The 27,143-nt window shown below is 39.8% G+C and overlaps 1 protein-coding gene across 1 annotated transcript in view; it reads left to right on the plus strand.

Annotated features, from left to right (window-relative positions):
* Positions 1 to 949: 949 nt before the first annotated feature.
* Positions 950 to 27,143, plus strand: part of esr2a (estrogen receptor 2a) — a 55,653-nt gene continuing 29,459 nt past the window's right edge. Inside the window, exons 1-4 of the mRNA XM_088324608.1 lie at positions 950 to 1,090; positions 22,072 to 22,692; positions 25,222 to 25,382; positions 25,477 to 25,593. Of these exons, the coding sequence (XP_088180734.1) occupies positions 22,307 to 22,692; positions 25,222 to 25,382; positions 25,477 to 25,593 (664 nt within the window). The 5' untranslated portion in view covers positions 950 to 1,090; positions 22,072 to 22,306. The remainder of the gene's footprint in view (positions 1,091 to 22,071; positions 22,693 to 25,221; positions 25,383 to 25,476; positions 25,594 to 27,143) is intronic.

The following is a 27,143-nucleotide window of genomic DNA, read 5'->3' on the forward strand; positions in this document are numbered from 1 at the left end:
GCGGGTAGTTTGCGCGGCCACAAAACGTAATCACCCCAAATTGGCTTGTGAGTGGCGAGAAATGAGTCGCATGGTCATTTGGAAAGATTATCTTGGCAGGCGAGGTGGTGGCGCTCTTCGCGTTCGGCTGCAAAATGACGAGGATGAAAATGCTCATTTGAACACACATCATGAATTTTACTTAGGCCGCTCGAAACGATGCATTTGCTCTACCTCGAAAATTACGCTTCTCGTTTTGTGTCATGGCTCTGTGAAAGAAATCCAGATATTTGTAAGAAATGAGTGTCTGTCTGTCTATCTATCTATCTATCTATCTATCTATCTATCTATCTATCTATCTATCTATCTATCTATCTATCTATCTATCTATCTATCTATCTATCTATCTATCTATCTATCTATCTATCTATCTTTATCCATTTCTTTCTTTTGTCCTGTTATTCTTTTGCTCATTCTCTCTTTTCCTCTCTCTCTGTCCTTCATCATTTCTTTCTTTTGTAACATCTCTCTCTCTCTCTCTCTTTCTCTCTTTCTCTCTTTCTCTGTCTTTCTCTTCTTTATCTATTTCTTTCTTCTGTCCTGTCTTTCTTTTGTTCCTTCTCTCTCTCTCTCTCTTTCTCTCTCTCTATCTCTCTCTGTTTCCTCCTTTCTTTCCTTCTTTCCTTCTTTCCTTCTCTCTTACTTTCTTTCTTTATTTATTTATTTCTGTCTGTCTTTCTATCTTTCTGTCTTTCTGTCTTTCTGACTTTCTGTCTTTCTTTCTTTCTCTTTCTTCTACTTCGTCTTTGAGAGCCCTGCACTAGATCACTTGAAATAAAAGATATAAATTATCCTAAAAGAATCAGCAACGTGGGGAGTGGGCGATATGTAGCTCGTTTTATTATTTACACTCGTTTATTTTGGAGGGAGCAACCGGATCTTATGTAACGGAGTATGACGATCTTGACAGCGCCTCAGTTGGGAGCTGGATTCAGTGCTCTCTGTTTTCGAACGCTATGTTTGAGAGCGCTCGCATTTTTGGCCACTCCTGTCGCGCGCGTTAGTGTGAGAGGACGTCGCCTCGTGACTCGCCCAACTACGACAACTTTGAGTAAGTCCACTTCTTTTTGATTCAATTTCTAAAACCCTTTATTAATGTTTCCCGTCCGGGCACTTTGCATTCAAGCTGGCGCTTGTTAAAGATTTTCTTCTCAAGCAACAAGTGGAAGGCCCGCTGCGTGCGTGGCTCTGTAATCCCATTACACTTGAACGCCACTCGATAGACAGTTCAACAGGTGACGGACAACAGTCGCTCGACAGTAAACAGTAAATGTAAATCCATTTATAGAGTGGCAACAATTTACTTTTGAATTCTTAATATTCATTTATCCTTCATATTTATGTGCTATAATCTTAGGAAGTAAAATACCTTTTCACAAAATACATGGAGCCACAACAAAAGAAGCCTTCTTAAATGAGAAAGATTCAAATTCAGATCTATTTTTTTGTCATTCCGGGCGGATTGATCTAAATATCAATATTATCGGTACTAATCAAGTGTTTGTATCAGATCGATACTGTTGTCTTGGTCTCTCCTCCACCGAGTCCCTCAAAGGACCGCTTCTCTATGAAGATAGCGCTGCCATTCTGTTGCATCCAGCCTTTCAGTCAAAAGAAAGGGCAAAATTGATGCGCTTAATCTTAAGTAAAAAATGAGTGAGGCAAACAGGAAGCACAGGCAGCACAGTATGGACTACCCCCCCCCCCCCACCAACAACTACAGAAAATCACAAGGCCAAGTGTCATTTTTTGTGGCAAAGTGGTCGGCTACTGCGGCAACACCACCAATTGACATGAACACACGATAAAGCTCAAACTGCAGAGAGCAACGAGCTGATATGTTCCTGGTTTTGAACAAAAACTAAAAAATGTTTTACGGCACAAAAATACTACAGATATACTACAACAATTCTACACATATAAAACAGAAATACTACTATGAAAATGCTAAAAAGAAATACTACTGCAGAAATACTACTAATCTACTTAAAACAAAATGACAGTAATACGACAGAAATACTACAGAATCTGTCTCTGAAAGTGTTACATATAACTAAAAAATGCATTTACAGTAATACCACAAAAATACTACAGTTATACTACAAAAAAATCGACAAATATAATACTGAAATACTACTATGGAACTGCTAAAAAATACTACTGGAGAAATACTACTAATATACTGAAAACAAAATGACAGTAATACTACTAAAATACGACAGAAATACTACAAAATCTGACCCAGGAAATATTCCATATAACTAAAAAATACAATTACAGTAATACCACAAAAATACTACAGATATACTACAAAGATTCTAAAAATATAGGACAGAAATACTACTATGGAAATGCTAAAAAATACTACTGCAGAAATAATACAGAAATACTACAAAAATACGACAGAAATACAACAAAATCTGACTCCGGAAATTTTTTATATAACTAAAAAATACATTTACAATAATACCACAAAAATACTACAGAAATACTACAAAAACTGACTCCGGAAATATTGCATATAACTAAAAAAATACATCTACAGTAATACCACAAAAATACTACAGATATACAAAAACATTCTACAAATATAATACAGAAATACTGCTATGGAAATGCTCAAAAAAATACTACTGGAGAAATACTACAGAAATGCTACAAAAATACGACAGAAATACTACAAAATCTGACTCCGGAAATATTGCATATAACTAAAAAGTACATCTACGGTAATACGACAAAAATACTACAGATATACTACAAAAATACGACAGAAATACTACAAAATCTGACTCCAGAAATATTGCATATAACTAAAAAATACATCTACAGTAATACCACAAAAATACTACAAAAGCTCTACAAATATAATACAGAACTACTACTATTACTATACTACTAAAAAAATACAAATGGAGAAATATTACTAATATACTGAAAACTTAATGACAGTAGTACTACAAAATACGACAGAAATACTGCAAAATCGGACTCAGGAAATATTCCGTATAACTAAAAAATACATCTACAATAAGATATTCATAATAAGATATTAATAAGATATTTTTTTGGGTTGTTCCAGAAGTGGATTTGCAGTGGTTTAAAAAAAATGGGCAGAAGGTAAAAATAAATATTGATTTGCTATTTGTTTTGGTAGCTCAATCGGCAATCTGATACTTCGGCAATACATGAGGAAACGTAAACAGATTGTAGGCAATTTATCTCATATCAAATTATAAGTGACGAAAAAGGAGATTCGTTTTTTTAGACTATCAGCGATAAATAAACATGCAGGCGTCTACAGTGTTATTTTATTTTTCATTGAAGGGACAGTGTGTATCAATTAAAACTTCCTAGTTCTTCAAAAAACCTTCAAACATTAAATATTGATTAAAATAATAAGTAAAAATACATAAATTTAATGGTTCATTTGTTTATTCATGGACCATGTCATCAAATTGAAATGAAAGCTGATTAAAAAAATCTAACTTGTGATCATATAATACATGCTGTCCCAAAGATCGGTGTGTCTTATCAACATATGTGTGAAAGAGTATAGTGTTGTTTGTATGAGAGTATAGTAGTATGTGTGAGAGAGTATAGTAGTGTGTATTGGAGTATAATGGTATATATATGAGAGAGTATAATAGAATTTGTGAAAGTGTTTGACTGTGTGTGAGAGTATAGTTGTGCATGTTTGAGAGTATGATTTTACATGTGAGAGCAATAATAATAATAATAATAATATACTTCTCTATGCCTGTCATCCACTACAAAGTTCTCTTACATATATTACTATACCTCATATCCACACTACTATACTCTCTCACACATTATTATACCCTCATACATACACTACTATACTTTCTCATCATATGACTATAGTCTCATACACACAAAACTATACACTCTCACACATACTACTATACTGGGAACAACTCCAATCTGACGTCAAACTGTACAGCATGTACACAGAGACACAGTTTGCATCAAACACACACTACAATAATCTCTCACACACACACCAGTATACCTTCACATACACAGTACTATACTCTCTCACACATATTGCTATACTTTCATACACATGACTATACTCTCTCAAACTTATTACTATACTCTAATAAACAAACTACTATACTCTCATATACACACGGTTATACTCTCACACATATGACTATACTCTCATTCACACAATACTATACACTCTCACACATACTACTATACTGGGAACAACTCCAGTTTGACGTCAAACTTTGCAACATGTACAGAGACACAACAGTGTGCATCAAACACGCACTACTATAGTCTCTCACACACACCACTATACCTTCATATACACACTACTATACTCTCTCACACATATGACTATACTTTCATACACATGACTATACTCTCTCAAACGTATTACTATACTGTCATACACAAACTACTATACTCTCATACACAAACTACTATACTCTCATATAAACACTGTTATACTCTCACACATATGACTATACTCTCATATACACAATACTATACACTCTCACACATACTGCTATACTGGGAACAACTCCAGTTTGACGTCAAACTGTACATCATGTACAAAGAGACGAACAGTTTGCATCAAACACACACTAATATAGTCTTTCACACACACCACTATACCTTCATATACACACTACTATACTCTCTCACACTCATTACTATACTCTCATACACACACACTGTTATACACTTGTACATGTCAAACTGTAAAACATGTACACACAGAAGAACAGTGTGCGTCATACACACTCTACTGTACATGATAAATGGGAGAGTTAACATCTGGATCCTGTTGTGGAGAACCACAGGGTTACGTCCTAGGTCCTAAGCTGTTCAATTCGTATATCAACGATATATTTAATGCTTCAAAACTATTAAAATTAGTCACATTTTATATTCCAATGATAATTATGTTAATGACAAACATTAATATTGAATGGATTAACCTAAAAACATGGATGGATATGAATGAATTTTCTCGTCATCGAAAAAAATCATCCTGTAAAACGTCTGTCCGAGTGAATTAAGGAAACAAAATAACTCCGGTCCTTGAGCAGGCAGCGCTCTCTTTAATTAAAACCCCCTCCAGTTAACTCCCACTCATTGGCCCACAGTCCGATCATTTATTGAGAAAAGCGCACAGCCGTTCCGTATCATCCCAGATATTCGGGAGGTGGCTTTTACTCGGGAATGCCGGATGGGAAACGGCGTCGGCCTTGAGCTTTTGCGTTCAAAGCAAAATGGCTACTCGTATCTTTGGTTAATTGTCCTTTCTTGGACCTAGATTTGGCTCCAGTGGTCGGTGCTGCGTGCGCTAATCCAAAATATTTGCGCATTCGATTCGGGAAAATCTGCTTAAAGGACACTGTGTCATATGTGACCTCTAGGTGTCGCTGTATTTTTAGCGCAGTCCCACACGTGATTCAATTTTACGAAGCCTTTGTAATGGAATTGATGATATGTGGCACGCCAGTGATGTTGACCGCCAAGTAAAATAAATTTGTACAGAAAATAAGAAATTCACCGGTTTACCAGATGATGGCGCTAGCTCTTTGGTCACCTTTCCCCTGGCTTTCTGTGAGAATTTTAACCCAACCCATTTCCGACATGGCGACTATGAATAAAAAAGGAAAGTTGACTGTGAGGGCCACCACTTCGAGGACAATTGGAAATTATTTTGGGGAGTATTTTTCCCACCAAAATCTAACTAATATGCAAAGAGACTATTGTTCTTTTCAAAGAATATAAACTCAAAAGGCACTGCTAAACAGAAAAAGCCAACTTCAAAAATCGGGTTTGGTCTCCTTTGAAAGGAAACACTCTTTTCATCTTTTTTTTTTGCTAGTTAGTAAGCTAAATGTTGACCTTCTTTCTTGCTAGCTATCTAGCTTTGTTTTTAGCTTTCTATTCAGCTATTTAGATATTTGTTTACTCTTTTAGCCAGCTCTCTTTTAGTTTTTTTAACTAGCTAACTATAAAGCTACCTTTTTAGTTATTTGGTAAGCTATCTAGCTTGCTTTTTACATTTTCTGCATGCTATTTCGCTAACATTTCGCCTATTTTGCTAGTTATCAAGCTAAATTTTGCCCCCCCTTTCTAGCTAGATTGCTAAGCTTTCTATTTAGATGGCTTTTCACTCTTTTAGCTAGCTATCTTTTAGTTTTCTAAGGTTCTAGCTAACTGTCAAGCTACCTTTTTAGCTATTCAGTAAGCTACATTTTTTTTTAATGTTTTTTAGCTACCATTTTATCTTTTATTTTTTTGCTAGTTATCAATTTAGGTTTTAGCCTTCTTTCTAGCTAGCTATCTAGCTTTTTTGTTTTTGTTATTTTAGCTTTTAATTGGATTTTTACTCTTTTAGCTATCTAGCTCCCTTTTAGTTTTTTGCCTGTTTAGTCTTTTAGCTAACTATCAAGCTACATTTTTAGATATTTAGCAAGCTTTCAAGCTAGCTTTTTACATTTTTTTGCATGCGACCCAGGTGACATTTCATCTTTCATTTTTTGCTAGTTATCAAGCTAGGTTTTGGCCTCCTTTTTAGCTAGCTATCAAGCTTTTTTTGTTTTTGTTATTTTAACTTCCTGGATGGTTCTTTAATTGGCTTTTTACTCTTTTAGCTTGCTATCTAGCTCCCTTTTAGTTTTTTACCTGTGTACATTTCTAGCTACTATCAAGCTAGCTTTTTAGCTATTTAGCCAGCCACCTAGCTAAGTCGATATCTTTTAGAAATTCCTATCAAACTAGGTGCCATTTACGCTAATTAGTAACAAAAAGTAGCTCGACGCTTGAAAAAGGCTGAGGACCCCTGCACTATGCAATACAGCGACATCTAGTGGCCACATATCAAACACTTTTTACATATATCCAAACTAAATTTCCTTGAATCGAATTTACAACCTACGTTACGTAATCAGGATACCCCCTACAGGAAAAATGGACGTCATCAAAAAATAGGTATAGCAGTTAAAAGGAAGATTACTTTGCGGGGATACGATTTTATTGAAAACTTTATTGAAAACTTTCAATCTCTGACACCAAAGTTTATTCTCAGTAGGGTCGCGGGGGTGCTGGAGCCCATCCCAGTTTGCTAAATTTGAATTCCTTTAGCTTGATGCCGGACTTGTAGATTAGAGAGAAAGAAAAAGAGAGAGAAACAAATATAGGAAAGAGAGGGAGAGAAAAAGAGAGAGGGTGGGACAAAGAAAGAGATAAAGGGAGAAATAGAGAGAGAGAGAGAATGTGAGAAACAAAAGAGGTAAGAGAAATAGTGAGGGGAGAAAGAAAGAGAAAGAAGGAAATCGAAAGAGAGAAGGAGAGCAAGAGAGAAGGGGAGAAAGAGATAAGGGGAAAGCAAGAGAGAGAAAGAGAGAAATAGAGAAAAGAAAGAGGAAAGGAAAAAAGGAAGAGAGAGCAAAAGAAGATTAAACGACACAGGGAGAGAAAGAGAGAGATACTGATAGTGAGAGAAAATGGAGGAAGAGAGAGAGAGAGAGAGAGAGAGAGAGAATGAAAGAAAAATCCAAAGAGAAATTAAAGGGGAAAGGAGAAAAAGAAAGAAGGGTAGAAACAGAGAAGGGAGAAGCAAGAGAGATAAAGAGAGAAAAGAGGGAGAAAAGGAAGAGTGAGCAAAATAATGTAAAAAGACAAAGAGAAAGAGAAAGAGACAGAAAGTGAGAGAAAAGAACCTTAGAAAAGAAAGAATTCCAAAGAGTAATTAAAAGAGAGAAGAGAGGAGAGAAAGAGGAAAGAAATAAAGATGGCTAGAAACGGAGAAGGGGAAAGCAAGAGACAGAGATAAAGAGAGGAAAAAGGGAAGAGAGAGCAACAGAAGGTGAAAAGACAGAGAGAGAAAGAGATGAAAGAGACACAAAGAGTGAAAGAGAGACAGAGAGTGAGAGAAAGGGAAGAAAAGAGAGAGAGAGAAAGAAATCCAAAGAGAACGTGAGACGGCGTGGTTTCGGTTAAGTCCCTGATTGGTCTCTGGGGTGCGTACGGGTGCTTGAAAGCCTTGAGAATGCTTGAATTTTAACCTTGTGTTTTAAAGGGTTGAAAAGTGCTCGTGAATGCTTGAAATGATTGCCATGTTTCTAAACCGGTCTGCCTAAAAGCGACACTGCTCGCCGGTGGCTTCCCCCTGCCGTTGGATTTCTTCTTCTTTCCCGATTAACGGCATCTGGCATGGGCTCGTATGACGTTATCCTGTGACGTCACCGCCCCCCTGGATTCACCAAAATCCAATCGACATTGCGATGTCATATAGTGTGATCGTACGACACCTCTGTTTTTTCTTAGAATTTATGGACAGAAAATCTAACAAAGCTCCCCAGAAGAGGGCGCTGTTTAACATGAGTGTATCCCCCTGTAAAATTCGCCTGATTTTCATTTTGGGACCACATCTCTGCAGATCAGTGTAGCATGGTCCCATTAGCTGGAAAACAGCATGGATCCTTGACTGGTCCCAGGTCAAAGTTGATGACCATCTAAAAAACTAAACATGATTATTTGATACATTTTTTAAGGGTTACCGTAGACCAGGGTTTTCCAACCTGGTGCCTGTGGGCATCTGGGTGCCCCTTAAGGACAGGTGAGGTGCCCGCCGACCTGACCAAGGCTGGGTCACATTGATTTTCTAGTAAAATGATTTTATTTTTTTGCCCGTTGACTAGTTTAAAAATAACCCTACTTCCTAATTATCTCTCCATTTCTCTTGTTTTCTTTCTTTTTTCCTTTCTTTTGTTCTTTCTTTATTTCTCTTTTTCTTTCTTTTTTGTCTTTCTTTCTCCTTTCTTTATCCCTTTCTTTTTCATGTGTCTCTTTGACCCTTTTGTTTTTTTCTCTTGTTCACACCATTCTTTCTGTCTCCCTGCCTCCCTTCCTCTCTTTTTCTTTTTCTTTCTTTCTGTCTTTCTTTCTTTCTTCCTTGCTTTCTTGATTTTTTATTCTCTATCTCTCTTTTACCCTCTCTCCCACTTACTTTCTTTGTTTATTTCTTTGTTTCTTTGTTTCTTTCTTTCTTTCTTTCTGTCTTTCTGTCTGTCTGTCGGTGGGTCTGTCTGTCTTTCTTTCTTTCTTTCTTTCTTTCTTTCTTTCTTTCTTTCTTTCTTTCTTTCTTTATTTCTTTATTTCTTTCTTTCTCTCCTTCTTGCCTGCTGACCTGTTCTCAAAACATACGACCATGGCTAGGTCATTGTGATTTTCTCGTTAAAATATTTTTTTGTTTTGTGGTTGATTAAGATAAAACTAATCCTACTTCCTAATTATCTCTGTCTTACTTTCCGTCTTTCTTTTTGTCTTTCTTTCTGTCTTTCTTTCGTTCTCTCTTTCTTTCTCTCTTTCATTCTTTCTTTTTTCTTTCTTTCTTTCTTTCTTTGATACATATCTTAAGGGAATGTATGCGGCACAGTTCTTAGGTCATGAGATCGAACCTCCTGTGTGGAGTTTGCATGTTCTCCCCGTGCTTGGGTGGGTTTCCTCCGGGCGTCTGGTTCCTCCCACATTCCAAAAACATGCATGTTAGGTTGATTGGCCGATCCAAATTTAGCCAAGGTGTGAATGAGCGAGCGAGTAATTGTCCCTAGGTGTGAATGAATGAATAAGTGAGTGAGTGAGTGAGTAATCGTCTCTAGGTGTGAATGAGCGAGTGAGTAACTGTCCCTAGATGTGAATAAGCAAGTGAGTAACTGTCCCTAGGTGTGAATGAATGAATGAGTGAGTGAGTGAGTAACTGTCCTAGGTGTAAATGAGCAAGTGAGTAACTCGCTCATTTTCGCGTCTGGTTTCCTCCCACATTCCAAAATCATGCATGTTAGGTTGATTGGCCAGTCCAAATTGAGCCGAGGTGTGAATGAGCGAGCGAGTAATTGTCCCTAGGTGTGAATGAATGAATGAGTGAGTGAGTGAGTGAGTAACTGTCCCTAGATGTGAATAAGCAAGTGAGTAACTGTCCCTATGTGTGAATGAATGAGTGAGTGAGTGAGTGAGTGAGTGAGTAACTGTCCTAGGTGTGAATGAGCGAGTGAGTAACTTTCCCTAGGTGTGACTGAATGAATGAGTGAGTGAGTAACTGTCCCCAGGTGTGAATGAGCGAGCGAGTAACTGTCCCTAGGTGTGAATGAATGAATGAGTGAGTGAGTGAGTGAGTGAGTGAGTAAGTAACTGTCCCTAGGCGTGAATGAGCGAGTGAGTAACTGTCCCTAGATGTGAATGAGCAAGTGAGTAACTGTCCTTGGGTGTGAATGAATGAATGAGTGAGTGAGTGAGTGAGTGAGTGAGTGAGTGAGTAACTGTCCTAGGTGTGAATGAGCGAGTGAGTAACTTTCCCTAAGTGTGACTGAATTAATGAGTGAGTGAGTGAGTAACTGTCCCTAGGTGTGAATGAGCGAGTGAGTAACTGTTCCCAGGTTTGAATGAGTGAGTGAGTAACTGTCCCGAGGTGTGAATGAGCGAGTGAGTAACTGTCCCTAGGTTTGAATGAGCGAGTGAGTAACTGTTCCCAGGTTTGAATGAGTGAGTTAGTAACTGTCCCTAGGTGTGAATGAGAGAAGGAGTAACTGTCCCTCGGTGTGAATGAGTGAGTGGTCTGTCTCTGTGTGCCCTGCGGCTGGCTGGCAACCAGTTCTAGGTGTCCCCTGCCCACTGCCCGAAGATAGCTGGGATGGGCTCCAGCACCCCTGCAACCCTACTGAGGATAAGCGGTGCAGATAATGGATGTCCAGGGGTGACTGGTGACACCATACAGACACGTAATTGCTTCTCAACAGTCTGTATAACCCTTGACTGCATAAATGGGATAAAAAAATGACGCCATGGGTTGCGATTCTTCAAGGTCTTTAAATATAAAACTAAATAATACCGGCATATTCCAATCCCGTAGAATGTGTGTACTGTTGGTTAAGTACTTAAGTACCAGAAAATGCACCTTTCCTTTAAAAATTGAAAATTAAAAAATTGAAATACTGGTCCGGACAATCGCAATCAGGTTTTTTTTTTTTTTCAAAATCGTGCCAAAAAATGAAAGTAGAATTCCCCATTGGTAAAATGTTGAGTGAAGAACTTCCTGGCATATTATCAAACACTTAAATGAGAGAGACGTCTCACAAAAATATTTACACACATATCGTTCAGATCTGGGTTTACTCAAGATCTAAAAATCATGTGTCTTGATAAAAAACCCACGCAAGATGTAGGTTTCAGATCAGGGGATGGTGTAATAATAGTCTGTAGTCTGTACCGCCCTTTGAGACTCTTTGCGATTAAAGACGTCACAAATACACATGGCTTGACCTGACTTGAAGTTTTTGAGTTTTTCCTTGCCTTCATGTAGGTCTTAGATCAGGGGATGGTGTAATAACAGTCTGTACAGCCCTTTGAGACTCCTTATCATTAAGGGTGTCACAAATAAACTTGACTTGACTGAGTTTTTCTTGCCCTCATGTAGGTCTTAGATCAGGTTGTGGAGTCATAATAGTCTGTAGTTTGTAATAGTCTGTGGTCTGGGCAGCCCTTTGAGACTCTTTGTGATTAAGGGCGTCACAAATACACATGGCTTGACCTTACTTGAGGTTTTTGAGTTTTTCCTTGTCCTCATGTAGGTTTCAGATCAGCGTATGGTGTCATAATAGTCTGTAGACTGTGCAGCCCTTTGAGACTCTTTGCGATTAAAGACGTCACAAATACACATGGCTTGACCTGACTTGAAGTTTTTGAGTTTTTCCTTGCCTTCATGTAGGTCTTAGATCAGGGGATGGTGTAATAACAGTCTGTACAGCCCTTTGAGACTCCTTATCATTAAGGGTGTCACAAATAAACTTGACTTGACTGAGTTTTTCTTGTCCTCATGTAGGTCTTAGATCAGGTTGTGGAGTCATAATAGTCTGTAGTTTGTAATAGTCTGTGGTCTGTGCAGCCCTTTGAGACTCTTTGTGATTAAGGGCGTCACAAATACACATGGCTTGACCTTACTTGAGGTTTTTGAGTTTTTCCTTGTCCTCATGTAGGTTTCAGATCAGCGTATGGTGTCATAATAGTCTGTAGACTGTGCAGCCCTTTGAGACTCTTTGCGATTAAAGACGTCACAAATACACATGGCTTGACCTGACTTGAAGTTTTTGAGTTTTTCCTTGCCTTCATGTAGGTCTTAGATCAGGGGATGGTGTAATAACAGTCTGTACAGCCCTTTGAGACTCCTTATCATTAAGGGTGTCACAAATAAACTTGACTTGACTGAGTTTTTCTTGTCCTCATGTAGGTCTTAGATCAGGTTGTGGAGTCATAATAGTCTGTAGTTTGTAATAGTCTGTGGTCTGTGCAGCCCTTTGAGACTCTTTGTGATTAAGGGCGTCACAAATACACATGGCTTGACCTTACTTGAGGTTTTTGAGTTTTTCCTTGTCCTCATGTAGGTTTCAGATCAGCGTATGGTGTCATAATAGTCTGTAGTCTGTGCAGCCCTTTGACACTCCTTGTGATTAAGAGCATTCCAAATAAACATGACTTGTCCTTGACTTGACTTTTGTTTATAAAATGTTCAAAAAGTGACTAGATAACAGTGGAACATGTTCATCAGACCTTTCCTGGTGCAAAACCCAATTTGGCCCAACTTAACCTAGCCTTTAGCTCCGGCGGCCCCCGAGAAAATGACACAGTATCCGACTATGTTATCATTATGCAATGTACTTGTCTGTTACGATGAAAAAAATCCATTTTGATACAACGTTTTTGGACAGGATTGAGCCACTCCCTCCTAAAACCCCCAAAACAAAAGTTCATCCCGGTTTCAAAGGCGAGGCGATAAACCCCGCGGTGACTGAGGCAAAGGTCAACTCCGGTGTTTGACTATCTTTTATCTTTTTGCCGAAATTGGATGATTTTCAAATCGTGTTTTCCAGTCAACTCCATTGACACTGACAGGGAAGGGCGGGCGGACCGACGGGAATATCGATACTATCGATATCGAGCGAGTGCTTGGATCGGATCGATACTGGTGTCTTAAGATCGGTGCTGGCTTCCCATAACTTTCGCTGTAATAAGGTTAGTGTGTCCTAACTATATACATCCCTAATCATTTTAGTTGCACTCCTGCTTTTATTTTGGAAATATTGTGCGATCGTAACTACCGTATTTTCTGGACTATTAGGCGCACCTGAATATAAGCACCTTGAAAAATATTTTTTCATATATGAGCGGCCACCAATTATAAACATACAACTTAAATATAAGGAATCTGGTTTCACAATTAAAATGAAGGAATGGTTCCCGTAGACCAGGGTTTTCCAACCTGGTGCCTGTGGGCATCTGGGTGCCCCGTAAGGACAGGTAAGGTGCCGGTGGACCTGTTCTGGAAATACCTGACCAAGGCTGGGTCATTGTGATTTTCTAGTGTTTTTTTTTTGTAGTGGACTGAGTTAAAAATAACCTTACTTCCTAATTATCTCTCTATTTCTTTTGTTTTCTTTCTTTTTTTTCTTTTTTTGTTCTTTCTTTATTTCTCCTTTTCTTTCTTTTTTGTCCTTCTTTCTCCTTTGCTTTCTTTTCCTCACTTTCCTTATCCCTTTCTTTTTTATCTGTCTCTTTCAGCCTATTGTTGTTTTCTCGTTCTTGTTCACACACTTCTTTCTGTCTCCCTCCCTTCCTCTCCTTTTCTTTTTCTTTCTTTCTGTCTTTCTTTCTTTTCTTGGTTTCTTGCTTTTTCTTATTCTCTATCTCTCTTTCACCCTCTCTCCCACTTTATTTGTTTGTTTGTTTCTTTTTTTCTTTCCTTCTTTCCTTCTTTCTTTCTTTCTCTCCTTCTTGCTCGCAGACCAGTTCTCAAAATATACGACCATGGCTGGGTCATTGTGATTTTCTCGTTAAAATATTTTTTTGTTTTGTGGTTGACTAAGTTAAAAACAATCCTACTTCCTAATTATATCTATCTATCTTTCTTTCTGTCTTTCCTTCTCTCTATCTTTCTTTCTTTCTGTCTTTCTTTCTCTTTCTTTGTTTCTTTCTTTCTCTTTCTTTGTTTCTTTCTTTCTTTCTTTCTCTTTATTTGTTTCTTTCTTTCTTTCTTTCTCTTTATTTGTTTCTTTCTTTCTTTCTTTCTCTTTATTTGTTTCTTTCTTTGTTTCTTTGTTTCTTTGTTTCTTTCTTTCTTTCTTTCTTTCTTTCTTTCTTTCTTTCTTTCTTTCTTTTCTCTCTCATTTGTACCCTTTCTCTCTTTCTTTCTTTCTGTTTTATTTTCTCTTTTTCTTCTTTCTACGTAGAAAATGAGTTCTTTTCAAAACGGATGTCAAACTGCGTGCCTTTTTCACCAATAAGTAGCAAAAAGTAGCTCGCCGCTTTGGAGACCCCTGCCGTAATTAATGTCTTTTTTGAAGGCACATTGCAAATTTGAGGGTCTTGGGTGCACCTCATAGTCCAGAAAATATGGTATTTTCCTGTCTCGTGGACACTGTATTTCTATTTTTGTTACGTTACTTTTTGGGAGTTGGACTCTCTTGACTTTTGTTCTGAAACACTCGTTAAAGTATTCTCGGCTGTTTTTATTGGAATTTTACACTAACTTAAGAGAGCAGTGGTTCAATTATTCAATGATCATGACACTCCCGAGCAAAAATTATCGTTCTCGGATCGGTATCGATAGATCCCAAAAAATCCCAGTATCGCCCACTCCTACTAACAGCACATCAAATGATAGTTTTAAGAGAGTTGTTTAGCACTCGATAAACAATTTCCGTTTGGCATTCTCGCGGCCACTCGATAGCCGTGCCCTTGCCTTATCAATCCATAAAAATCGATACTTTTATGGTTATTATTTGTGAAAATGCAATCGGAGAGTGTGCAGACTCTGCCCTGTGCCCTGCACTTGACCTGTGTTGGCATGTGACTCGTATTGGATGTCAGTCCTGTTTACATGTTTACACTATAAACACCTCCGTAACAGCTTCGGAACAGAGGACCGGTGGACGATATCATTTTGATATACTGTTCATTCGAAATATTGACCGGTGTTATATTTTGGGCTTAATTGGTATCGTCTTTTGGCATTATCGACCCCCTGTGAGTAGCCATTTTCCTACTAAACAAAATCTGTCCTATTGATATATATATATATTTATATCTTTTGCATACTTCAACTGTGTTTTCTCTTATTTGAATGAATGAATGAATGCATTTTAAGAATATTTTTTGCTGTTTTGCTATCTATCTCTCTATCTACAATATCTAGTATCTATCTATCTACATGGCTGTTTAATGTGTACATGGATGGCGTGGTGAGAGAGGTGAATGCAAGAGTATTTGGCAGAGGTGTAGAGATGATGGACAACAGTGGAACAGTGTGGCAGTCAGTTGTTGTTTGCAGATGACACAGCGCTTGTGGCTGATTCTGAGGAAACATTGAGAAGGTTGGTAACGGATTTTGGAAAAGTGTGTGATAGGCGTAAGTTATGTGTGAATGTTGGGAAGAGTAAGGTGATGAAGTGTTCACGGGATGGAGTGGGCATGACGTTAGAAATCAGGTTGCATGGACAGGTGCTGGAAGAAGTTGAAAGCTTTAGGTACTTGGGTTGTGATGGGGCTGCAGTCTGTGGAATGGATTTTAAAGTATTGCACGGTGAATCAAGGAAGCAAGGTTTTGGGTGCTCTGAGGAGAGTGATGAGCAACAAAAGTATGAGCATGGATGTTGCAGAGACTTGGAGCCTGAACGTAGATTTGAGAAGGAAATTAAATGTCTTTGAGATGAAGTGTTTGAGGAGTATGTTAGGAGTGACAAGATTGCATAGATTGAGAAATGAAATTGTGAGAGACAGAACTGGAGTAGTCGTGGAACTGAGCAAGTGTGTGGATGAGAGAGTACTCGGTTGGTTTGGACACATGGAGAGGATGGATGAGGAGCGAATGTTGAAGAGGATCTACAGAGCAGAAGTCAACGAAAGGAGATCAAGAGGAAGGCCGCGATTGACGTGGATGGATGGTGCTATGAGTACACTGAAGGAAACGGGTCTAAATATAATGGAAGCTAGAGCTCTTGTTGGTAATAGGAATGAGTGGAGAGGTGTTGTAAAAGGATAGTGGGATGTTTGGACGCTTTCAAAGGGATGGGCAGGGCACCTGTATGATGCGGTAGGGGTAAACCAGTGAAAGCTGTGGGGCCCTGCTGTTGAACAAAAAAGTGTGTTGAGTCACCCTGACCCGAGTGACATGGCCGCTTTCTTTTGTCCCGTTTCATCTGGAGGGACGAAAGCATGACCAACTTAGGTGCCGAGGTGCCTAACTTGTTTGGGTGTTTGGGCATTGTGTGTATTTTTGTAATTTGTTATTGTATGTGTTTGTCTTGCTGTCAGTCACCCCTCTTGAGGGATATGACCAAGAATGATAGATAGATAGATAGATAGATAGATAGATAGATAGATAGATAGATAGATAGATAGATAGATAGATAGATAGATAGATAGATAGATAGATAGATAGATAGATAGATAGATAGATAGATAGATAGATAGATAGATAGATAGATCAGACATGGGGACTTGAGACTTAGTGACTTGGACTCGAGTCGACTCGAGTCGCTGTTTTTATGACTTGTGACTTGACTTGGACTTGGCAATCTAAGACTCGGGACTTGACTTGTGACTTGACTTGCCCAAGAAAAAAATACTTGGGACTTACTTGGGACTTGAAGGTGAAGACTTGAGACTTACTTGAGACTTGCACATGTGTGACTTGGTCCCATGTCTGCGATAGATAGATAGATACATAGATACATAGATAGATACATAGATAGATAGATGTCTAGATGTCTAGATAGATAGATACATAGATAGATAGATGTCTAGATGTCTAGATAGATAGATGTCTAGATGTCTAGATAGATGTCTAGATGTCTAGATAGATAGATAGATAGATGTCTAGATAGATAGATAGATGTCTAGATAGATAGATAGATGTCTAGATAGATAGATAGATGTCTAGATAGATAGATAGATAGATAGATAGATAGATAGATAGATGGGACTGATTGTTAGAAATCTGCACAAAACAAAATCATACTTGGCAACCAAAACCTAAAGGAGGTTAAAAAGTATCTTCCGTTGTTCCAACTCTGGACAAGTGTTCCTTTTTACTAATTGCCGATCACCTCACAAGGTCACCGCGATCTGGGGAACGTTCTCCTTTCGAATCTCGACGTCAATGTATTACAGACTCCGATATTTCGCCAAATGCCGATAGCAACGCTGTGTGAAGTTCCGCGAGATGGATCACTTCGTAGTACATGGTTAACCTACCATCCTTCCAAAATACGCAGACAATAAATGAGAGACAGGCCCTCCCCCCAAAAAAAAGCAAATAACGTTCTCTGACAAGGGATTGAAGGTGAGACGGCTACCACCCAGGAATGATTAACTCTGCTGGCTTTGCTCTATCAGATGTCGTAAAAGCAAACGTGTTCTTTGCTTTCCCGGGATACGCTGCCGTGCATCCAGCTAGCACCGCCATGTACAAAGTACAGCACGTCGTTAATCATATTTTCCTCTCCCGGCCTGTAATATTTGTAATGCTGCAAAGGGAAATATGCAAGAGAAGAGCACAAATGGCATGGGCTGCACAGACCACGGATTATTGCAAATTACAGACTATTGTTACCCCATCCCCTGATATAAAACCGATATAAGGGCAAGGAAAAACTCAAAAACCTCAGTCAAGCCATGTTTATTTTCCCAGCCCTTAATCACAAGGAGTTTCGAAGGGCTGCACAGACTATTGCAGACTACAGACTATTAAGACACCATCCCCTGATCTAAAACCTATGTGAGGACAAGGAAAACCTAAAACAATTCAGTCAAGTCATGTTTATATGTATAGCTCTTAAACACCATGAGTCTCAAAGGGCTGCACAGACTACAGACTGTTGTGAACTACAAACTATTATGACACCATCCCCTGATTTAAAACCGACATGAGGGCAAGGAATAACGCAAAACCTCAGTCAAGTCATGTTTATTTGTCCAGCCCTTAATCACAAGGAGTCTCGAAGGGCTGCACAGACTATTGTGAACTACAGACTATTATGCTCCTGCCCTGCAACGAAAGTTAAAGGGACATTGGGTATAATTCAACACTAGATGTAACTGTTGTATAACCAAAAACAAATGCTAAAGAATACAAACTACAGATTCAGATCCCCAGATTCAGATCTACTTTATTGTCATTCTAGTACACGTGTATACAGAACGAAATGTCGATACATCTGACCCGCACAGTTTCCTCGAATGTACAGATATAAGTAAAAGTTGTATTGTATCATGGCTACGTATAGTATTTTACCATAGTGCCGATAGTGCAAGAGGAGTAGCTAACCAGATGTGCAAGATGGGCATTCAGGTTAACAAGTCAGGTAAACAGTAACATTAACACTGTAACAATAACGCTGAAAGTACAATAGTGCATAGAGCAAATGTGCAAGGAGTGGCAAGCTATAAAGAACTGCCAGTAGTGCAAAAAGTCAGATTAGCAGCCGTTTAGATTTAGGTTAACTATATGTTAGATTGACCATTTAACAGTCTAATGGCCAGGGGGACTAGACTACTGCGGAACCTGGTGGTCCTGCACCGCACTCCCAGAGGCTAGCAGAGTGAACAGTCCATGATGGGGGTGAGAGGGGTCCCCGATAATGTTCTTAGCATGGGATAGGCATGCTGCCAATGTCCTGAATGGAGGGAAGTGTAGTCCCGATTATTTTCTCTACAGAGTCTCAAAGTGACCATAACGCACTATTTCTCCTTTTTGCTCAGCGTTTTACAGGTTTGGGCTGAGGTTTTAAGTTTTTTTTCTTTAAAAGGACAGGTTGTATGACTTGACCTCTATATGGCACGGTATTCTGTCGGGCGATTGAAAACAAGTATTACAAAGCACAAGGAAGAATATAAACTTCAAAGACTCATACTGACCATAAAGCACCATTTATCCTTTATTTTGTGCCTACCCTTTGCCAAGTTGAATGCTTTTTTCTCTTAAATAGGACATGTTGTATGATTAGACCACTAGATTGCACTGTATTCTGTCGTGCAATCGAAAACAAGTGCTACAAAGCACAAGGAAGAATACATACTATGGAGATTCATAGTGACCATAAGGCAGCATTTTTCTTCCATTTTTTCCCCTTCAGCTTTTGGTTCGGTTTTTGGTTTTCTGTAGCAGCAAGATAGCAGACTCTCTTATGTCAAATAAGAACAAGTCCCTCAATCTACAAGTATTTAAAAAAATGCTAATTTAGCAGAATAAGAATCACCTTTATCAGTATTATAGTATTTCTGCACCCCAGGTGGCAAAATATACAATATAAAGACTAACAAATAGAAAAATATCAAGTATTCACACCTTATATTAAGCATTGAAATCCAAAATAAACACTCTACACATCTGTGATATTGCACTTGGAACATAAAAAAAATTTGCACTTAAAACTGTAACAATGTCAACATTACAACTGAAATACTTTCCATTTGCACAATATTTTGGAAATTAAGTGAAAGTGTAAATAAAATAAATAATACTACATAAAAACATTTAATAGTTCGAAAACAAAATACTTTCTATGCAACAAGTGTTAAAACCATCTCAAATAAAAATTATACCTAACCGGGATATTGCACTTTAACGAGGATATTGCATTTAAATCCTGGGGTTTGCACTTTGAAACCGGGACCTAATCGGTTTGGAATTGGACGAGTGTGTCCAATCACCACATAGTTGTCCCTAATGATCCTGAACCTTTATAAGGACATTGGACAGCACCTGTTGTCGGGTCATCCATTATTACCAACAATATCACCATCAGTTTTCAAGTTTCATCCTAGTTTGTGAGGTTTGGTTTTTGTTTTCTGGCTTGAGATAGTTTATGAATTGTTCATTGATCTTAACTTTGCTAATAATACATACAATTATTTTTATGCACCCTGTTACGTTGCGGGGTCTAAGTCGACCTCTTTTACATGTTGTGGGAGAGCTGATCGCTAAAAAGATACGCCAAGCATTCGACTTTTTTACAACTGCCAGTTGGAGAGGGGGAGGGGCAGAAGAGGAGGACTTACCTCCATCTCCTTGGTTGCGCTCCCAACTCTGGGGGCCCTTCCCCCACCAAACTGCATTTATTTAGGCAGAACAAAGACAGAGAAAGAAAGAAATGCCCCTTTGGGCGGTACTAATATTTGAAACAGAAACGTGATACCATCTGGTTTAGAGATATACACTTTTTGTGGAACTAGTTTAAGCCCACTTTACACACGGTTCCTGCTTACCTGCTTTGGTGTCCTCCGCTAATGGTAACACACAAATTACACCTGGCCTTGCCCCTTTTTGTAATTGGAAACATTGTCAGCACCACCCTGTGCTTCCCCTTTGCCGCTGTCATTTTTAGCTTCTGGTAGGGGTGGGCGCACAGGTATGGCCCTCTCTTATGACTGGCAGGCAGGATGAAGCTGCAGACCAGGTTGGGGGTGGTGCCAAAAGTGTGCCTGACAGTCACCATTCGGGCATTGACTTAGAGAGTGGCTGAGGATCCTGGGTGAGGGAGAGTAAGGCTGCGCTATCTTCATATAGAGGCACTTTGAGGAAATTGGCGGAGGAGTGAGGTATCGATCCCAGGACGATAGTGTCGATCCGATCTAAGTACTTTCTGTGTATCCATAATATCGATATTTGGATTAATCTGTCCCTTCCTAGGCCTAAGTGGTTTGAGGGAGACTAGGGAGGAACTCATTAAATCGTTACCATCTCCTTTTTCATTGAGAGAACTTCAACTCTGGTGTATTTAGTAGAACGTGGAACAATGGTTTATTGTTTTATTTGCTGTAAAAAACAAAGTGGTTACTCTTGAGAGTTAATGTTCTGACTTTTAAGTTCTTTCTCACATAAAGCCAAGAAAAAGGGTTTAAAAAGAACATTTATTGAAAAGTTTTGAGAGGTTGAATAGAGTTACACCAGGGGTCTGGAACCCAAATTTTTGAAAGAGCCGTAATGGACCAAAAAAACCAAACTGTAAATAATAAACCTTATAGGTCTATAGACAACCGCTTTACAATGCACTCCACACTTTACTCATTTACACACACACTCACACACCGATAGCAAATCAGCTTGCTTTCAATACCTGCTTATCAGTGGCATGGTGGGTCCAGTGTCTTGCCCAAGGAGGTTTTGATATCTAACACAGATGAGCAGGGAATCGAACCTGGGACCTCTTTAGTATAAAGACAGCCGCTCTACAATGCACTCCACACTTTACTCATTCACACACACACACTCACACACCGATAGCAGAGTCAGCTCTGCAAGGCTCCTACCTGGTTATCAGGGGCATGGGGGGTCCAGTGTCTTGCCCAAGGAGGTTTTGGTATCTTACTCGGATGAGCAGGGAATCGAACCTGGGACCTCTATAGTATGAAGACAACCGCTCTACAATGCACTCAACACTTGACTCATTCACTCACACACTCACACACCAATAGCAAAATAAGCCCCGCAAGGCCCCTACCTGCTTATCAGCAGCATGGGGGTCCATTGTCTTGCCCAAGGAGGTTTTGATGTCTAACTCAAATGAGCAGGGAATCGAACCTGGGACCTCTTTAGTATAAAGACAATCGCTCTACAATGCACTCCACACTTTACTCATTCACACACACACTCACACACCGATAGCAGAGTCAGCTCTGCAAGGCTCCTACCTGCTTATCAGGGGAATGTGGGGACCAGGTCCTTACCCAATGAGGCTTTGATATCTAACCTGCCCCGATCAGTCGGGGTTCAGTGTCTTGCCCAAGGTCACAGGACGAGCACCCTACCTCCTGAGATACTGTCGCCCCAATGTGCTTCACAGCATGTGCAGATGTAGTTTACAATATCATTTACAGTGCATGAGGGCACTTAGAGGGCAGTGTATTATTTCTTAGCGTGTTCAATTGTTACATACACAAACAGTCAACTCTGAATCAACTATTTAATGGAATTTGTTTGTCTTGCAGGAGAAGCCGGTTTCCTCAGTGACTCTTCATAACTGGGTAGAACAGACAGCGGTTCCTCGGATTCCCGGTTATTTCAGAGCTTTACCCGGAGCTCTAGGATGCATCCAGACCCTACAGGATTTTAGTACAGGAAAATCTGTTCAGCAAATTGCACTCAATGTATGAGAAAATGTGTATTGTTCTCCGATACGGATGATGTAGGACTTAGCTGAGAGTGACATCCTTGTAGCTAGCGATGGCCAATCGGCCTCTTCTTCAGCTCCAGGAGGTGGACTCCAGTCGAGTGAGCTGTCGTGTCCTCTCCCCCAGCCACAATGCAACCTCTCCTGGCTTGTCACTCGAAAACAATCAACCCATCTGCATCCCTTCACCTTACACCGAACTCAGCCATGACTTTACCGCAATCCCTTTCTACAGTCCGACTATCTTCTACGCCGGGCCGGGACTTTCGGACTGTTCGCCCGTGCACCAGTCCCTAAGGCCCTCCCTGTTCTGGCCGGGCCACAGTCACATGGGGCCGCCAGGACCGTTGCACCCGTCTCAGGCTCGCCCACAACCGGGACAGCCGGTTCAAAGTCCATGGGTGGAGCTGTCTCCAGGAGCCTGTGAGTTGACTGCAAGGTAGGACATTGTGTTACTTGTTGGACTTTAACCCTTCTAGCTCACAGAATATGCAGCATGAATTTAGTACCGTAAATTCCAGACTACAAGCCACTACTTTTTTGCTACAACACTAGGTCTTGAAAGGTTTGACACCCTTTCAAAGTTTTTTTGCCAATATTATTCATATAATACTTAACAGGAGCTAAACGGGAGATAAACCAGGACTTTAATGAATATTTACAACTTACTCACGCCAGGTGAATGGGGTGCTTCATATCAGGTGTCCTTAAAAAAGATATTTTCTCTATTAAGTATATGTTAGCAATGCCTAACTCGGATCAAAGAGCCCTTATGCTGTAATTCCCATCTCGTCTATCTGCTTTTATCTATCTTTTAACGAAGCTATTCAGGGCAGAACACATTGCTGGAGAGTGACATAATGCTTGTCCCTGTAGGTTTTTGTTCGTATTTGTTTGAGTAATAGTCTGTAGTTTGCAATAGTCTGTGGTCTGTGCAGCCCTTTGAGACTCTTTGTGATTAAGGGTGTTACAAATAAACATGACTTGACTTGACTGAGGTTTTGAATTTTTCCTTGCCCTCATGTAGGTCTTCAGATCAGGGGATGGTGTCATAATACAGTCTGTCGTTTGCAATAGTCTGTGGTCTGTGCAGCCCTTAGAGACTCCTTGAGATTAAGGGCTAAACAAATAAACATGACTTGACTTGACTTGACTGAGGTTTTTGAGTTTTTCCTCATGAAGGTTTTGGATCAGGGGATGGTGCCGTAAGTCTGTGGTCTGTGCAGCCCTTTGAGACTCCTTTTGATTAAGGGCGTCACAAATAAACATGACTTTACTTGACGTGTAGCATGAAAATGGTGAAAGTAAGAAGAAGGCTTTGTCAACTATACTACAAACGCTGACGCAAACCCAGAGGAAGATGAAAAAAGAGTTTTTTTCTCTCGTGTTCAATAAATACATGTACTTGCACATGCATTATGAATGAGTCGACATAGGCTGCAATGATGGAACAAGCCAGGTGATGGAGGCAGCAAGTAAAAATGTTCTGGGCAAGAGAGGGATAAGGGATTTTGGCAAAGTGCTCTCGCCGCATGGACTTGTAAAATGTAAAGCCTGTCTTTCAAAACAAAATCTAAGTTAAACAAGAATGTATAAACAGAGACAAAGGTGAACAATAACGTGTGGATAGTGGAACAAAAAGTGAGAGAAAATCTTGCCCCGACCAAAATGAAATGATTGACCAGAAATTCAGATAGGATCGGGCTTGGGCTCGGGCTTAAGATCTTACATATAGGATGAAAGTGGCGGACAAAAACGTTTCCAATGTTCGAAAGGCTTGCTCGCTTCAAAGTTGTTAGACCATATACTATTAAATCAACACAACAATATATCTCCTTGTGCAGCTCGGTCTCTTCACCACCCCAAAACCAATCATACGTTTCCTAAAGGCCTTCTAGCAGGTGCTCAGACACCAACACGGAATTTGATTGGCAAAACCAACGACTTTCTCAAAGAAATTTATTGTGAAAGTCTCTGACGGCAGATTTCTGAGCCTAGCAACATCTAATGGCTGAAAATGTGACTGCAGGCCGTGGTGTCCCACCACTGCTCCACAGTATTGTTGTGCTCTGGTTCATGTTTTCTTCTGGCGCAGTAGTAAATATGTGCTTGTCTTTGTAATCGCAATTTTTAATGGTCACGTGATCCAAAAACACAGGCTTGACAATTCTTAGACAACAGGCTGCTCCGTAGCCGCATGTGGATCTTCTGCGCTCCCTAGTGGCTCCTCGGTGCTTTTTCAAAAATGTTTGATAATGGAAAGATGTAGGGTGTCTGTAGGAGGATAAACTTGACACAAACAATTATCAATTATAAATCTATACAGCATACGCTTATATACAATGTGTCGCCCTCCTTACAAGGCTTACCCAAAGCTTTTAATCTACATGTGTGTGTTTTGGGGTCCAATATGGCTCTTTCAGCATTTTGGGTTATGAATGAAAACTTTATTCGAACATCAAAATGAAAACAGAGCAAAAACAATAACAATAACTAACAACAAAATAATGTTACATAATATGTTCGAAAAGGGGTAGTAAGAAGCATATGCTTATATTCCCTACCCCTTCATCTTCCCCACCAAATATACCAATGATATAACAACAATTGTAATGATGTTAATAATAACAGTTATGATAAAAGAACAGCAACAATAACACAAAGTTAAGGAGACGCACTATTGCCAATCTCCCGCACCACTCATACCCCACCCTCCTCATCTCTGCATTCCACCAGGAATGTTTCTTTGTATTTAAATTTGAACAGGTGAATAGTTGGACACCGTTTGATCTTGTCTTGTAAATTGTTCCAAAGTTTGACTCCACACACAGACACACACATACTTTTCCTGGTGGTTCTCACCTTTGGGATTATGAATTCACTACAGCCCCTTAAGTTATAATTTCCCTCTTTCCGAATGAATAATTGATGGTTATCAACCTATTCATATTGTCTGCATGTCTGTCAGCAAGCGCAGGCGATCTCAGGAGGGCGAGGAAGCTGTGGTGTCATCGGGAGGCAAGGCAGACCTTCACTTTTGTGCCGTATGCCAGGACTATGCCTCTGGCTACCATTACGGTGTCTGGTCTTGTGAAGGCTGTAAGGCCTTCTTTAAGAGGAGCATTCAAGGTGAGTGGGAACAAACCATTCTTTGATATCGTAGGGGATCTGTCTTCGATTATGTCAAACTCGATTTTCATCGGCACCGCCATCTTTGACTCAGGGCACAACGACTACATTTGCCCGGCAACCAACCAGTGCACCATAGACAAGAACCGTCGAAAGAGCTGTCAGGCGTGCCGCCTTCGCAAGTGCTACGAAGCTGGCATGACAAAATGTGGTGAGTTGGGGTTTAACCTTTAGGTTACATTTTATTGTTACTTTTAAAAATTGTGCCTGGTAGCGCTCGAGCCCAGAAACCATTTGGAGGGAGGGGCGACGGAGATTGTATACCTGTGTTTTCTGTTTCTCTATTCAGTTTTTTTTTATCATTTTAAATGCTGTACGCTGTATAACAATTTTTAAAACGGAAAAACAGACAATAAAAAAACGTTTATTATCGCTCGATAAGGGGAATTGCTAGCAATAATACGGGGTTGATCACTTTCGTTGATGATACGTAAGCACATTATCTTAAAATTAAAGTTACAGTAATTTAAAATGAACGGATTCACAACAATTTTTGCCTTTTCTAGTGTGCATGCGCAAACTGGAACTATCCGATGCTAGCGGTGAGCGGTTTCTAGTGGTAGCTTCTGGGACTGCTCGTGACCTGGATTTTCCTCCGTATAGTGAGCACGATTTCGGTTCCGAACGGAACTTGCATGTCAAAATTATTGTGTTTAGAGGTCCTCATATAGACAAGTAACCCTATAATTTAACTCTTTGTATATGCCAATTCAAATACTTGAATCCGATACCTCTGCAATACATCAGGCAAAGACTATCCAATTTTTCTCTTTTGTTTTTAAAGGCGCTAGTTATATTTAATTGAACATGTGTTTATAAAGTGATCAATTGGTTTGGATAAACTTAAACATTACAAACAAATGTGTTTTTTTAATAAATAAAGATTCAAATTGGAAGTAGTTATCGGACTACATTTGGAGAGAGAGAGAGAAGATCAAAACATTTCTTTTAAATTGGAAAGTCGACATTTTTGTTTATTTTAATCTGATTTATAAAACCACCACCACCACCACCGACAGTCAACCTCCATCAGGCAACTACCTTTGTCCAGGAAGGGGCTAAGGTACCCAAGGGCAGCTCTATACCCACTGAGCAAGGCCAGCTACGTTTGGAAGATGTTGGCTAATCTTGGCCGGCAGCTCCTGTTTCCTCCAGAGATCGCCATAACCACCTTGAGACCCGACTTGGTGCTGTGGTTGCCTTCACGGAAAAAGGCATTCATCATCGAGCTCACAGTTCCTTGGGAGGACTCAGCGGATGAGGCTTTCGAGAGAAAACGCCAACGGTATGCCGAGCTTGCCGCTGGAGCAAAACAACGTGGCTGGAACATTGAGGTCCGCCCAGGAGAGGTGGGCTGCAGAGCAATGTTCCCTCTAAGCTGCGTGTGTGCACAATTGCGCACTACCCAGAGCTTTTCCGCGCACAAGAAAATCTAGCCAGCTCACAAAAATCAGGGCTCGAAATTGCTAATTAAGAAGCAAATTAAGTCAAAGTTACTGTGCATGAAGGTAAAAATACAAGGGTTCCCCTGACGTTGTGTTCTAAATGCGGTATTTTGAAGTCAAGGTCGAAATAGAACGAAGTTGAGTAAAGTCAGTAGAGTTTTTCGAGAACTGGCTTCTTCGGCTCGGCTCACTAAAAGGAACCGGCTCTTTCGGGTCCTGAACGGCTCTTCAGGTTGTTTTTGCTTCTTTCATCCCT

The sequence above is a fragment of the Urocampus carinirostris genome, chromosome 20 (genome assembly GCF_059441175.1).
Source record: "Urocampus carinirostris isolate Australia breed hairy pipefish chromosome 20, RoL_Ucar_1.0, whole genome shotgun sequence".
Classification (NCBI taxonomy): domain Eukaryota; kingdom Metazoa; phylum Chordata; class Actinopteri; order Syngnathiformes; family Syngnathidae; genus Urocampus; species Urocampus carinirostris.